The sequence below is a fragment of the Narcine bancroftii genome, chromosome 2 (assembly GCF_036971445.1).
Source record: "Narcine bancroftii isolate sNarBan1 chromosome 2, sNarBan1.hap1, whole genome shotgun sequence".
Taxonomy (NCBI): Eukaryota; Metazoa; Chordata; class Chondrichthyes; order Torpediniformes; family Narcinidae; genus Narcine; species Narcine bancroftii.
Window position 1 is genome coordinate 321,196,437 of NC_091470.1, and position 15,941 is coordinate 321,212,377.

General features: G+C 37.1%; 1 protein-coding gene and 1 long non-coding RNA gene across 9 annotated transcripts in view; one reads left to right on the plus strand and one right to left on the minus strand.

Moving 5' to 3' along the window:
* LOC138755595 (uncharacterized) overlaps positions 1-11,180 on the plus strand; it is a 110,726-nt gene extending 99,546 nt beyond the window's left edge. The window contains exons 4-5 of the long non-coding RNA XR_011352405.1: positions 10,717-10,789; positions 10,882-11,180. This is a non-coding gene — a long non-coding RNA (uncharacterized lncRNA). The remainder of the gene's footprint in view (positions 1-10,716; positions 10,790-10,881) is intronic.
* The window catches only part of esrp1 (epithelial splicing regulatory protein 1), a 118,203-nt gene continuing 110,535 nt past the window's right edge, over positions 8,274-15,941 (minus strand). For 6 of the 8 annotated variants that reach the window (XM_069921873.1, XM_069921869.1, XM_069921867.1 and 3 more), the window contains one exon: positions 8,274-9,977. In XM_069921873.1, the coding sequence (XP_069777974.1) occupies positions 9,819-9,977 (159 nt within the window). In that variant the 3' untranslated portion in view covers positions 8,274-9,818. Of the gene's footprint in view, positions 9,978-11,435; positions 11,556-15,941 lie in introns of all 8 variants that reach the window. The other 2 variants (XM_069921868.1, XM_069921871.1) reach the window with 2 other exon arrangements.

Genomic DNA, 15,941 nt, shown 5'->3' on the forward strand with positions numbered 1-15,941 from the left:
GGGGAGAAGAGGAGCAGCTGCGGGGAGAAGAGGAGCAGCTGCGGGGAGAAGAGGAGCAGCTGCGGGGAGAAGAGGAGCAGCTGCGGGGAGAAGAGGAGCAGCTGCGGGGAGAAGAGGAGCAGCTGCGGGGAGAAGAGGAGCATCTGCAGGGAGAAGAGGAGCAGCTGCAGGGATAATGATCATTATTGCATTGGATTACCTTAAAAGGCTATGCATTGCCTGATGATAGAAGATTTATTGAACAACTGAATTTAAAGTGAAGATTCAAGAAAAATTCTTCTTTTTCTTCAGATCACACCAAATACATGTCTGATAATTTAAAAGATATGCAAAGTACCAGATGATACATTATACTTACTATATTTACTTGTGGTGATGGCAAAAAATAAATAGTTCTTACTACACTATGGGGTTTTGCATCCACTGAAGTAAAATAAAACGAGTGTTGTTTGATTGTGGAGCAACCTTTCAGAGGGGTTTCACTGAAGTCTCAACTCTTACAGGGTCCTGATTTGACCAGTACGTTGATAGGAGTCTCAACTAGATTCTGTAAAGAGCCTGTTTTCATTACTGCAGACATTGAAACAATGTTCCATCAGGTGAAAGTACTGAATGATGACCATGACTTTTACAATTCCTTTGGTGGCCTGATGGACACAACGGTCAGAACATGGTGGAATATAGAATGACAGCGCATCTATTTGCAGCGTCTTTGTGGTGGTACACCACCGGCCTATTGCAGTGGGCAACCTCGGTACCTGGAGGAGAATATGGGGGACAGGACAACACCTGGCCGGATGTCAATCAGCCAACCTGAATGGACCGAGCCCCACTCGGTTGGGTGTCAATCACCCTCCTGGATATAAGCCTCGCTCAGAGTTTACAGCAGTACAACCAGCCCTGCTCTGTGGATGTCTTTGTCCATTAAAGCCTGTTGTACAGTCTAACAGCGCACAACAGACTCGCCAAGGCAAATAGCGCCTTTGGAAGACTACACAAAAGAGTCTGGAAAAACAACCAACTGAAAAACCTCACAAAGATAAGCGTATACAGAGCCGTTGTCATACCCACACTCCTGTTCGGCTCCGAATCATGGGTCCTCTACCGGCACCACCTACGGCTCCTAGAACGCTTCCACCAGCGTTGTCTCCGCTCCATCCTCAACATCCATTGGAGCGCTCACACCCCTAACGTCGAGGTACTCGAGATGGCAGAGGTCGACAGCATCGAGTCCACGCTGCTGAAGATCCAGCTGCGCTGGATGGGTCACGTCTCCAGAATGGAGGACCATCGCCTTCCCAAGATCGTATTATATGGCGAGCTCTCCACTGGCCACCGTGACAGAGGTGCACCAAAGAAAAGGTACAAGGACTGCCTAAAGAAATCTCTTGGTGCCTGCCACATTGACCACCGCCAGTGGGCTGATAACGCCTCAAACCGTGCATCTTGGCGCCTCACAGTTTGGCGGGCAGCAGCCTCCTTTGAAGAAGACCGCAGAGCCCACCTCACTGACAAAAGGCAAAGGAGGAAAAACCCAACACCCAACCCCAACCAACCAATTTTCCCTTGCAACCGCTGCAATCGTGTCTGCCTGTCCCGCATCGGACTGGTCAGCCACAAACGAGCCTGCAGCTGATGTGGACTTTTTTACCCCCTCCATAAATCTTCGTCCGCGAAGCCAAGCCAAAGAAAAACAGTCTAACAGCGCACCACAGACTTCATCTCCAAGTTGTGCAAATTTTGCCCTTAGGAAGTATGCAGAGGACAATATGGAACAATTTAGCTCTCAAGCTATAAGCATCATCAGGAATCACTTCTATGTGGATGACTCTCTCTTCTGTAGCTACAGTAAAAGAAACGATAGCTCTTTATCACGAGTTAAGAGCAACCTGCAACAAAGGAGGCTTTCTACTTACCAAATGGATATGTAACAGTCGTCGTGTGTTGGCTGTCATACCTGAAAGAGAGGGCAAAAGTAATGAAGAATTTGGACTTAGACCTTGACATCCTTCCTGTGGAAAGGGTGTTAAGTGTATAATTTTAAGTTTAAAATCATCTTGAAGGATTGGCCTCTCACAAGAAGGCGGATTTTATCAACAGTCAGTTTGATACATTATCCTCTAGGAATATTGGCATCAGTTGTCCTGACTGCCAAGAAGCTTTATGTAGGAATAAGATTAGTTGTGATGATGAGATACCAGAATCCATTGTTCAAGAATGGACGTGTTGGATTCAGGATCTTCGTAAGCTGGAAGACTTCAAGATTGATAGATGCTCCAAACCCACAAATGTTGGAACTGTGACATCTGCTCAATTGTATCATTTTGCTGATGCATGTAAAGACTGTTACAGAACTGTTAGTTACCTGTTACTATATGATAACAAGGGTTAGTCAGGTACATTGTGGATTTGCAATAGGAAAGGCCAGAGTGGCTACATTGAAACTAGACACTATTCCTACGAATGGAGTTGATGGCTGCTGCCAAGATGAGCAGAATGGACACAATGTTGAAAAGAGAGTTGCAGATAAAAAAAAAACAAACTCTATTTTGGACTGATAGCACCTTCGTGCTCAAATACATCAACAATAAAACCACAAGGCTTCGAACTTACGTGACTAACATAATCAGAGAAATTGATAAAGTCTCATGTCCAATACAGTGGAGATATGTTAATGCAGTTAACAATCCTGCCGGCCTGGCTTCCTGAGGTTTGAAATTTATATTCTTTGAAGAAAGAAATGTGGGTGTCTGGGCTTCAATTTCTTCTGCAGCCTCAAAAGGAGTGGCCTCAAAACCTGAAAATTAATTTTTTTTATCAGGAGACCCTGAAATAAAGAGTAAGACTGCAAATGATGTTCAGATAATGTCTGAACAAATGGATCTAGTTACCTACTTTATCCATTACTTCTCAACCTGGAATAGTTTGAAAAAGGCAACAGTGTGGATGCTCAGATTTAAAAGACTTCTTCTGAATCATAGCAGAAAGAACAAACAAGTGATGTTGCTACTCAATTTCAATTGGATAACCTCCATCAAAATATCTACCACAAAGGAAAGCAGGTGATCTTGAGACTCAAGAAACTAGAGGTTTCACATTTAAATAATTGATTAATGCTGAGATGGAAATAGTCCACTTTTCCCAGAAGAAGAAATTTGTAGAAGAAATTTCAAGTCTAAGAAAGGGAAATAATGTCACAGACCATACAGTGACTCAAAATTCCTGCTTGATTGGGAAGATTGTTGATATTATCCAAGACAAAAAAGAATTTCTATGTCAAGTTTGGATCAAGATGAAGACTGGCTTTATGAACAGACCAAGTTCCGAAATCTGTCTTTTACAAGAGGCAGAAAGTTTTGATAATTAACGTTCACTTTCTTTTGAAATTTCACTGATATAAACTACTATGTACTATGTTTGATTTGTTTTCTGTGATGGTAACTTTTTTAAAGATATAATTAGGGGCCAGTATTGTAAGGGTTAAAATGCATTTCTTGCAAGAAAATTCTATTTTGTGGCTTTCAAGCAATTGTTTAATATATTTTATGCTGTTTCCTGGCAACACCCATTTTGATGGTCATAGCTTGCCTTCAAGAGATTACTAGGTCAGTTAGTTTCTTTGTTCTACAAAATGGTAAGAGGCTTTGAATGTTTAGACAACTTTTTTTTAAACCATCATCTAATGATCATCTAATAAAATTTTTATGGCTTGTAACAAGGTAATAGCAACTGATAATAATGGCAAATAAACATCGGAAAACTCAACTCTAGTATGGATTTGTTTGAATGAGTCACGGATAACAACAATATGCCAATTCCTGCAAGCATTTATAAAGGAAAATAGTCACTACAGTTTGTCCTTCCAAAATGCAACACCTCACTTGTCAGCATTAAATTTCATGTCATTTTTCAGTCCATTTTTCCAGCTGGTCCAGATCCCTCCGCAAACTTTGAAAACCTTCTTTGCTGTCCACAACACCTGTAATCTTGGTGTTATCAACAAATTGCTGATCCAGTTTATCATATTATCATCCAGATCATTGAGATAGATGACAAACAACAATGGCCCCTGCACTGATCCTTGAAGCACACCACTTGTCACAGGCCTCCAGTGTGAGAAGCAATCATCCACCACTACTCCATACACCATTTCTCCCATCCAACCATTGTTGAATCCATTTCACCACTTCTTCACCATGAATACCTGGTGTCTGAACCTTCCTGACTAACCTTCTATGTGCAAATTTGTCAAAGGCCATTCTAAAGCCCACGCAGACAACATCCACAGCTTTCATCAGCTTTCCTGGTAACCTCCTCGAAAAGCTGTATAAGATCGGTTAACCATGACCTACCAAGCACAAAGCCATGTTATGCATTTTGTTCAGTCAAAACTAAGTTTTTCCTTGAATTGCAAATTCAAATATTCTTGATGTATTCTTTAATTTACGGTTTGTTCACAGTGGATTAATATCATGTATTTATAATGACTTAATGTATTTAAGATCAGCATCAATGGCTGGGATTAAGAATGATTGGGAACGTGATAGAACAAATTTTTAGATGAAGACTGACACTCTGCTCTTGGCTTGATTAATGATTTTGTGCAAGGCATTGTTTATTACAATTTAAGGTGGCACACAGAATACACATGTCCAAATTTAAATAATCTTGCTTTCATGCAGATGTGATCTATTACGCGAGGTGCAAAATTTTTGAAGCTGAATTGATCCATATGTTTTGGGAGAGTCCCAATTGAGGAAGATTTTGGAAAAAACATTTTTCAAACTTTATCAAAAATTTTAAAGATCAAAATAGAACCATGCCTTTTAATTGCCTTGTTTGGTTTTTTTCATGAACCAGATATACCTCTATCTGCATCTCAAGAAAAAGTTTATCATGTTGATTGTCAGACAAGCAATTTTAATGAAATGGAAAGATGAATATTTGTCTACTCATGCACAGTGGTTACATGATGTAATGTCATATTTAAGCTTGGAGAAAACTAGATACAACATTATAGATGGAAAGTTTCAATTTGAAAAGATGTGGGGCCCATTCATAGAATATTATCATGATGGGAAGATTTTAAAAATTCAGATGCTCTGGCAATTCTCTCTCGTTTTTGAAGGTCACCATTTGATCCATATCTTTACATTCTTTTCTATATGGTAACCTTGATTAAAGGGAAAGGTAGATTAGTTTTAGTTTTTTTTCTTTTTATTCATTTTTTAAGATAACTGGCTATATACAGGTTTAGTTATGGTTGTCTTCGATCTTGTTGGACAGAAATTGCTGTCTTGACCAAAAGATTGAATAATGCAACTTATTTCTCCATCCAGAATTATTTTGAAGAAATAATGTTAAACAAATATGGTAGGTATTTTGAATTACATTTATATTAATTTGTGATGTGATTATATATATATATATATATATATGCTATTTGTTATAAATACTACATCTAAAGTCTACTAATAGATGTTAAACTCAATAAAAATATTTAAAAAAAGACAGACAACATCCGCAGCCTTTCATTCATCAACTTTCCTGGCAACCTCCTTGAAAAACAAGATTGGTTGAATACTACTTATAATGTACAAACCCATGTTGACTATTCATAATCAGTTTCTGACTGTCCAACACTAGTTAAGACACTTGATGTTAATATACATTTTGAATTTTTCCTCCATACAAATCAGCATCTTCAAAGGTGCTTGGTGTGAAAGTGCATTCTTAACAACACAGGTGAGTTTGATGTGTTTTTACACACTTGGAGCTTACAGAGTAAGCCATCAACTTCCAAATAAAGGGCATCTCTTCCATAGGGAAGGCCTGAGCTAGATCAGAAAAATCAAAAGGAAGAAGAAACAAAACAGCTAAAATATGGTTGAATTTAATTCTTTATTGTCACATGTACCATGATACAGTGAAAAGGTTTTTTTTGCATGCTATCCAGACAAGTCAAGATTCTAAAATGGAAGTGTATACAGTTACTTTGCTTTATAGAGTAACTCTGATCTTACCTGACAGCAATAATACGTATGCCGAACAAGCTTCAGCACAGGTAAAATGGATATCTCGTGGTCAGTTTTAAGTCTCATGTACCTGAACTATTTTAGGTGAAACACAATGCTGGAGAAACTCAGCAGGTTGTACAATGTTCTTTATATAGCAGAGATGAAAATACATAACTGACATTTCAGGCTTGAACCCTTCATCAAGGTATTGAGGTGTGGAAAAATATCAGCAGGAGTTAGAATAAAAGGGTGAGGGTGTAATGCATACTTACAAAATCAGGAGGTAATAGGTGGAGACAGAAGGGAGGGCACAGCATCAAGCAAGGGATAGAGGGATGATGAAGTGAATAAAGAGGGAAGGGGGTGGTGAGCTGACAAGGGAAAGGGAAGGAAGAAAAGGAGAGCAGGTTAACAAAAATTAGAAAAGTCAATGTTAACGCCATCCAGCTGGAACTCCCAGGTGTTGTTCCTCTAATTTATAGGTGGTCTGGGTAGGAGGCCATGGACAAGCATGCGAGTATGGAAGTGTGAGTGTGGTTGGCCACTGGGTGGTCTCTGTCACTGGTCCAGACAGAGCAAAGGTGCAGACTGGAAGATCATTTCGCTGATAATAAACTTTATTCTTGCAACAGTTTAGATTCATTGGCTTAATCTTCAACAGGACAATAATTTCCTTTCCCAGAGATGGTCACTTACTCTAAGGTAGCACTCTCATTGAACTCCACATGACCATGTAGCACATCAGATATGCAAATTTTCACAGAAGTAGCAAAATAAATAATTTGTTTTCACCTAGTATCTCATATATCTCATGTGAGCAAGTACAGATGGAAGAGAAAGAGGTAAAAGTACAAAGTCCATGCTGGTTTTGCTGGTTGTAGATGCTGTACTTTATCAGCAAATAGGAGATTGCAAGAGCGACAGAATGGTCGATGTACTGGTCCATACACCTGCAAAGGTTAAAGAGATAAAAAATGCCAATATTTAGGCCTAATATTGAGGCCCAAGATTATGACCAACTTTAAATAAACAGCTACTTTTTTTTCCTCTTCCCCCATTTCTCCCACCCACTCCCCCAAAAAAAATCCTGTTAATGCAGGAATCCAGCATTCAACCCCTCAAACCAGATTCATCAGATAATGGTTGGGGATAAATTTTTAATGCTTTTGAGTCCATGTAGACATGGTGAAGGAGAAACATTCATGCTCCACACTGGATTGCTACGATTCCTCAATGATGCCATCTGCCTCTAGTTTTCTTGTCACGGTCTCAAATTGACCCATCCATACCTTAGACCTTTCATGCTGCATCACCACCATCTCCACTGAACCAACCTACATTCTTTTCTTTCGATGGAGCCTTGTGCTTCTGACTTGAGGGGTTATTAACTGGGCAAATCAATCTGCCTGGTAGATGGAAAAGCCCATAGAACAGGAAGTACATTATTCAGCCATTGAGACAGCATTACTACTTAGTTAATCATGGCCAAATGTATTTCTCTGGATATCTTTAAAATAATTGCACATTTGTCATGAATAATAATTTGTTACCAACTCCATCTGGAAGATTCTCAAGAAACCTATACTTTTTGAGTTTCATGCTTTCTTGCTGACAATTATTTTACCCATTGATTCAGGAGGAAGCCTTAGCTATAAATAAAGTTCTCGAAGAAACTATATGCATTGCCTTATGATATGCCCAAATATTCTTGCCTTGCACTTCATTAACCCATTCGTTAGATCTCCACCGTGTGTCACCAAATTATTTTGTGGTAATTTAGAGACACTAGGAATTCTATCAAGAGCAATTCTTCATAACCTTTTAAAATGACATGGATGAATCTTGAACATAAAAAAATTAGAAAGTCTAAGGGGTTGAGAGGAGAAACAAATGAAGTGACTCTTTCAAAAAGATGACAAGAACAATGAACCAAATAATCCTTTGGATTGTAAAATACTGTGAATCTAGGAATCACTGATAACAGCCATAAACTTATCATGAAATAATAAAGATGGTTTGAGACAACAATTTTTCTGAATTTTGTTTCTTAAATCATTAACAACTTCAAGGGAGTTCCATGATGTAACCAGTCAAGTCAAAAAACAAAAATTTACCCCAACCTCAAGCTACAGAAGCCAAAATGAAGTAACCTTTAAAACGTCATTGTGATCTGGCGCTTGTCAAGTAATTTCATCTCAAATTCATTTTGAATTTTAAACTCAATTTAGATGTTAAACGACCAAGAATCGCTGTAAATCTTTATCAGCATTTTATTTAGCATTGAACTCAACAATGTTATAACAAATGTAGAATAAGAAAGACTGTTTTTCTTTAAAAAAAATCATTCCATTGACATTTCATGCATTTAAACATTTGTACAAAAGTTGCATCATCCTCAACTCTGAAATACACTCAAGTATTACACTCCTAAGCAAAGTTTTACAGCACAAATTGCACAAAAGATTTATTCAACATATTAGTGCTTTGGCACAAAAAAGGCAATATTTCACTCAAAATATTTATTTAATGGTACTGAGAGAGAAAAAAAGACTAATCTAAACATGCATATATTTAATTCATTTGAGTTGTGGATCAATTAAACTAATGTTTTAACACTTCATACCTTGCATCTTATCTACGCAATTTATAACAATCCTGAAAATGAGGTTTGGTTTTGGAAGTAATTAAAAATAACATCCAGTGAAAACACATGCATACAAAATCTAGGCACAATAGTCCAAATATATAAAAGGCATATTCGTTCTTGACATTGTTGATTTTAGACAGTATGTTAATTTGAAAAGAACCAACTTGGCATATGTAAACAATTCACATTCAATACAATTTTATGCAAAGATACATGTGTAATATTAAGAAAAATGTAGTTATAATTTTATATTAAAATCTTTTAAATAGAGAATAAATATCCTTCCAACTTGGGACAACTGAAGAAAAATTGGCAGAGACATTTCTGTCCAGTAATAAATGGCAGATATGAGCCTTGTAAAGATATTGTATCATATTCATGAGAAAACTTTTTGTGCAGATCATCCTCTACAATATTGTCATTCAGGAAAGGATCCAAATCATTAATTGAAGTCAAATAGCTTGTGCAGATGTGAAAAAGCAATCATTTTTATCTTCAAGTCCTTTTAAATGCATTACAGCTGCGCTAAAAAGTGATATTCAGATACAAGTCCTCTACACCTGTTTATTGCAGGAATGTCTAGCAGAAACACATCCTGTTCAGATGTTACTGCAAAAAAAAGAAAAGCACACATAGCATGGAAATTATTTGCACAGGTATATTGAATTAAATAGTCTACATCAGAAGTTATAGTAATAATTTCAACGGTATCATGAGATCAGAACTCTGAAATAAAGGGAAGGATGTACTGGAGTAAAGATGAAAATAAATTCATGGCACTTCCATCACAGTGATAATTTTGAGAGAAGAGGCTTTAACTGATGTTTTCTATTAACAATGAAATGCACAAGTCACATTTTGCAATATACATAATTTTTCCTTAACAAGAATGATATTTAATTTCCTGAACACAGGTATCAAACTTCATAAAAGCCCAAACATTATAGATGATATAAAACAGATTTACTATTTGGTGATAATGTATACATTCTTTCAACATCCAACTTCACATTTCCTCCAAGATTTAATAAAAATGTTACCATTCCCATCACAATAGATTTTCAAGATAAATATTTTAATACATGCTAAACATGTTACTATTTTTGCATCAGCATACAACTTGCTTATGTTTCCATTCTGAGGAGAACACATTTTTACACCAAGTACAGATCCACATAGAGGCTGCCAATGTTTTGGTGGTTCTTCTCTACCACTGCTTGCTTGGCAACATCCAATGATGGGAATCTCACAAAAGCATCACATTTGGTCTGTCCATGCAAGTTGGACGTGATCAGCACTGATTCAGGAGGAATCTACATCAGTAAATAAAAATAATCATTTAATAATGGACAACTAGAACTGTATCCCACAAGAAGATGTACCATTCTGTTGAAGAAATCACAACACCAGACAAATTTGTTTGAATTGGTCATGTTACCCATCACCTTAAGATCAATTATTCACTGTTGTTATCATACTGTTATTAATAATGAATGAGTAATGCACTTAGGTTTCCATGTGGATAAGTATCTGCAGCTTTACACAAAGAATTTTGTTCCAGGGAAAAAAAAATTAAGTTTTGAATTGTTGCTAAAAAGCCTCATTTCTAAGAGAGCTTCAGCCTCAAACTTGCTGGCAATATTGGAAACCTCTACTGATGCCGCTTTAAACTATTTACAAAGAGTTGTCCAGAATTTGCAGCGGTCATTTTCTTCATGGAAATGTTTCCTATTTTTATGCTTTCAACTGTACCATGAGGTCAGAAGCCTGCAATAAAGGGAAGTGAGCCAGGACCTGTACTTTGCTGTCAAAGGTGTGATGCAGGTGACCATTGCCCAAATTACTCTGGAAAAAAAAGCCAATCATTTCCTTTGCCACAATTCAAACCTACAAAATCAAATTTAGAATGAATGAGATTATTGAAATAGCATAGACAAGGATGAGGCAAGGCCAAAAGAAATAATGATAAGGGAGATGCAAATGAAATTGTTTTTACATTATTTCTGTATATTTGTTGGTACTAAGCAAATTTTAATCTTGCGTTCATTTCAGACAAGTGCACCTAATACACAGGTTGTGGCTGGTCAAACAAATTAACATAGAAGAGATGAGGACACAGAAAAAGGTGAAAAGGCAAGGCATGATAAAAAGCTATGTTCACAAAGTAGGTACTTGCATTAAACCTAAATGCAAGTTCTCTCATTTTGTTCCATATAGAATTGCCACATCATTTCATACCCAATGAAATACATTTGGTGCAGTGACTCACCGATGTGAAGGTAGGAAAGTACAGAAGCTAATTTTTTGTACACCAAGGCACCACAATCAATAATGAATGTCTAACTGTTTTGGTGGTATAGGATGAGGATGAAATGATTCGAATCAAGGACAACTCCCAAATTCTACATCAAATTATGTTCATGAACATATAATATTTGCTTAAAATATTTATATTTTTCATCTGAAGCTTCATAATTGTCAATTTATTGTGTACAAAGTATTATTTTGCTGACTGAGTCAATTGTTTGTACTTTAACTGTGAACATCTAAGCCAAACTATTTTCTATTCAAAATTGACACTTAGATATGCCTTAAGGAGGTGCAGCAATTTAAGACTTTAAAACCCCACCAGATGAAGCAGAAAGCTGAATTCTGATCCACAATGCTTTGCATACATGAACATAATCAGTTTTCCCAGCACCACATAATATTTTGAACACATATTTGACAAGGTCGAATGACCAAGTTAGATGGAGATAGCTCTTCCTTACCTGACTTTTCTTAAAAGGACTATTTCATGAGCCATTTAAATACAGGCTCATTCTTTGGGGTGAGTGAGCACTGTCCTGGCCATACGCATGCATAAATTCTTGGCATTCCTCAGCTGGATACTGATGCAAGGTTGAACATACATTAAAAAAAATCTATTAAACTCATGTCACCATTTTGGGCTCATAACAAAAAAAGGTCATTTTGCTCTTGGGATTTCTTGACTTCTTTCCAGTTTAGGTTTACATGATATGCTACTTTTTAAATTCTAAATAATATTTGACAATTGGGCAAGATGTTTGTCAAAGTGGTTTGGGGAATTGGAACTTCAGATATATTTGGCTTAACTTTCAAACCTCAGAATGGCTCTGACATTCTGTCAAGGTGGCTGAATTTATACAATTGCAATTAAAAAAATCCAAGCAAGCTTAAAGGATATCCAAGTCTTGAAATTTACATTCATTGAGCCTCAATTTTAATACCAAGTTTTCCCAGAGCAATATTCTTGAACACTATTTACTCCAAAAGTATTTCTTAAACAGATTTGTTTTTTATATAAAGTCTCGGGATGCAGGCATTATGGAAGCATCTAATCCTTTGGACCTGGTTTTCAGGGACTGGTGTTATTCCTGTCCACCAGCTGATTCATACTGGTAGTTTAACCATGGAGCCTGCCATTATGAAAGGTTAAAAATGACCAGAATCCAAATGGTTAATGACTATCCCAAATCATATGAGCTGGAGACTGCAGATGTTTACATCTGGAGCAAAATGCAAACTGCTGGAGGAATTCAGTAGGGTCAAGCAACATCTGCAGTGGCAAAGGGATGGATGATATACATCCTGATGCCAAGTCTCAAACCAAAGCACTGACTGAGCCTTTGCCCTCACAGATGCTGCTTGACCAGCTGAGTTCCTTTGCCAGTTTACCATAAACAGATGGAGGTGGGCTGGTAGCAGTCTAATGAGGAATATAGATTTGTAGGTCAATTCTGGGACAATTAAGTGTTGCTTATCTTGCTGTGGGGCTGAAAGAATATCAATTAACTTTATGGTCACTTATTTATACAAGTGACACAAGGCAAAAGCAAAATGCTGGGATTACCCAGCAGGTCTCGGAGCATCCTTGGGAAGAGAAGCAAGAGTCAATATTCCAGGTTGCAGCCCCCTCATCAGAACTGAAAAGACAAAAGATGCTCAATAAGCCGCAAGGAAGATGGGGGAAAGAGGGATGCCTTGACATCCCTTTCTGTTCTGCTTTACAACCTTCCTTTGTGTCCTGTTCTGATGAATGGTCTTTGATCTGGAATATTGACCGACTCTCTGCCCTTCTAATGCTCTTGCCAGATGTGACCTGGGACACGAGCCCTCTCAGTATTTCCAGCATTTTCTGTATTTGGATTCAATTTCCCGCATCTTCAGTTTTTCTGATTTACCCCATGTGTCATCAGAGGGCCATGTTCCTGCTTTTCCCAGTTGTGTGGCCAGTTAAGCATTTTCAAGACTGCTTTCATTTTACAGAATGATGAGGATATCTCGATAATTGATATCCTGAATAACGCCAACTTGAATTCAGCAGAATTTGAAACAGGCCTAGTTAGGAATGGAGCTATGCAAAGGGCCAAACAACCATTGTAAGCACATACTCTTGATACTGCATATAAATCAGTGGTGTTGTTTAATGATAAATCAGGAAGTATAAATTAGTTTGACAGTAGAATTCCATGGGAAGCATGAAAAAGAGTCTTATTCCTCTAAAATGTTCATCAGGTATCACTGTGTTCAGTGGAATTGTGACGGATCATTAAAAACTCATGGAAGAAAACTTTTAAATAATAAAGTCTGATCATATTAAAGCTTCCTTATGTGCAAAACTGTTCCACGTGTTCATGTACACAAATCTACATTGAAGGAACTTTTCTAAGATGGAATTTATGAGCAAATGGACATATTTTCAAAACAAAACAAGCAAGTGACCTTCCACTGGTGAGATGGTGGTATAGAAGTGTGAAAAATTAAAGAATCCAACTTGCCCAGCCCATTTGCCCAACCCTTTAAAGGAGGGATGGTGCATGTGAAGATAAAATAATCAGTAGTTTACTTAGAAAGGACTCTTACATACATGTGTATTACCCCCCCCCCTCCCCATAATTCAAATATAATGGGAACAGTTCAGCAAGTATTGGCCATCTTTTTCAAATTACCCATAATGCATATATCAAAATATACTGTGGATTTACTTATTTGTAGAAGATATCTGGAGCAAATATAATCCTTTTTGCCAGACAAACACAAATAATATATTCCAAGTGTAATTACTGAACAGTTGACAAGAACTCAAACTCTGGCAAGGTATCTACTCCAGCCCAAGGTCGCAAAGGACTACTTTACTTCAGTAACACAAGTGATAGGTGAATCTTAAAAAAATCTCAAGTTGTCTGATGGAATTTTACTCAGCTCTCAAGTTTTTTGTAGCTCCACTGTTACATCAATTTTAAAGGATCATTATACCAATTCAAATTCTGGTGTTCCAGGTGAAAAACCACAAGTTTTCAGTTAGATTTTGGAAAAGGCATCATAATGACAGATCCCAAGGAAGCAATTTGTCCACTGAAATTTCAAAAAAAAAATCTGAAGGGAATTGAAGGTGAAAAAAAATAGGGCTCTGTGTCCTGATGTAACAAAATAGCCAGAACTTAGATATATGACCTGGTGCAACTACTTATCTGTCCAAGAACAAAATGATTGACTGGTGAATAACAAAAGTTGTACAAAGCGACTGAGTGAAAGATAACCCATATTATAAATAGGAAAATTAATAAGTGTGGACCTCCTGAAGACAAAAGAATCACTGATCAAACATAATCGTATTCTAACACACAGTACCATTTGGAGCAAATACAGTTGAGAATGATTGGAGCAATAATTAATTATGAAGCGCAAATTAAAAATACTGTTACAGCAGCCTTTGACCTTCCCAGTTAATCAGTTTTACTGATCATTATTGGAGGTAGCTGCTAATTTTCAATGCTATTATTTCCACTTGCATTAATTTCTTTGTTTTCTCACTTTCTCACCATGCTATTTATTTTTTAATGTTTGTAATTTTAACAATACAGCACAGTCGAAGGCCCTTGCAGCCCACGAAACGATTGCCACCTAATCACACCCAATTAACCTACCAAATCTGTATTGGAGGATGAGAGGAAACTGGAGCACCCAGAGAAAACCCATGCAGGTCATGGGGAGAATGTGCAAACTCCTTAGAGTATCAGATTCTTTCCCTCACATTGAAGATCAAAAATAAGTCAACAAATTTCACCACAATTTAAAGTTCCAGATTGTAAAAATGATGTTTCAACTGCCAAAGGTTTGTGTGTTTTAGTGTGGAAGTTCATGTGGGATGCAAATCCTGTATGAACTGCTCCACACAACCACAAACATAGGTACCTCTGGCATTAGCTAATTCTCTATATCAAAGATTTCTCTTGTAAAATGCATTCATTCTTCTGAGAGTACCAAGATCAAACTTAATCAAGCATGTGAAATGTTTGATAAAATCTCTACTTTTTTTGTGAGTATTCTCTTTACAAGTTTTTGGTAATTAGAAATGAAAAATGTAGCACTGGATTCAAGTCCAAAGCTCATTCCTCCATATTCAGACAAAAAAATATTCGGTCAATAAGAATTTGCTGAAGTTTTTTTTTAACTGAAAAGACAAGAAAAATGTGATGACTCTGTCTGGTCATTGTGAATCAATGCCCAAAAATGACATTCTTCATGGTGACAATGAACCAATCGTTATTTCCTCAACAAGTCTACAGTGAATTTATTTGTTGTTTCCTATGGAATAACTAGCAATTGATGAAATGTTTCCACAAAACTGTTTTAATGTAGCTGATAATGTTTCAATCAAGACCCACCTACATTTCCAATTAGAAATTAATCTCCAAAATTACCAGCTTTGTCTTGGTGAGACAATACATCACAGGTAACCAGCAGGACAACTGGTAACCAAAGATGGAGCAATATTGGCCAGGCATGTATACCGACAGACACCAGAAAAGGTTGGCTGTTTTTTCCTCCAGCTAAAATAATAAGCCAAGTACACCATTTTTGCCTGTTCATTCATTCACTAATTTTATCTGCAAAAGCACCTCCACATAAAGTTGACACAGGAGCAAATAGATATTAAAAGCAATGCTGTATAACACAAATCCCCTTGAATTCATCACTTAGATCTGTACATTGCACTGAAAATTAGCATTTCTGGATTGCTTGGTCTATCAAATATGCATTGTACAAATTGTTCCTTAGACAATGAACTATACTGTACTTCTCAGAACAATTGTTTCAAAGAAGCAATACACTGAAAAATAACGGATCAACAAGCTTTCAATTTACAGGTTAGGCAACTGCACAAAATCAAATGAACTTTACATTTTGCTGCAAACCAGCTGCAATATGGTCGACACAAATTTAATCTCTCATTAAAGAAGAATTTCATC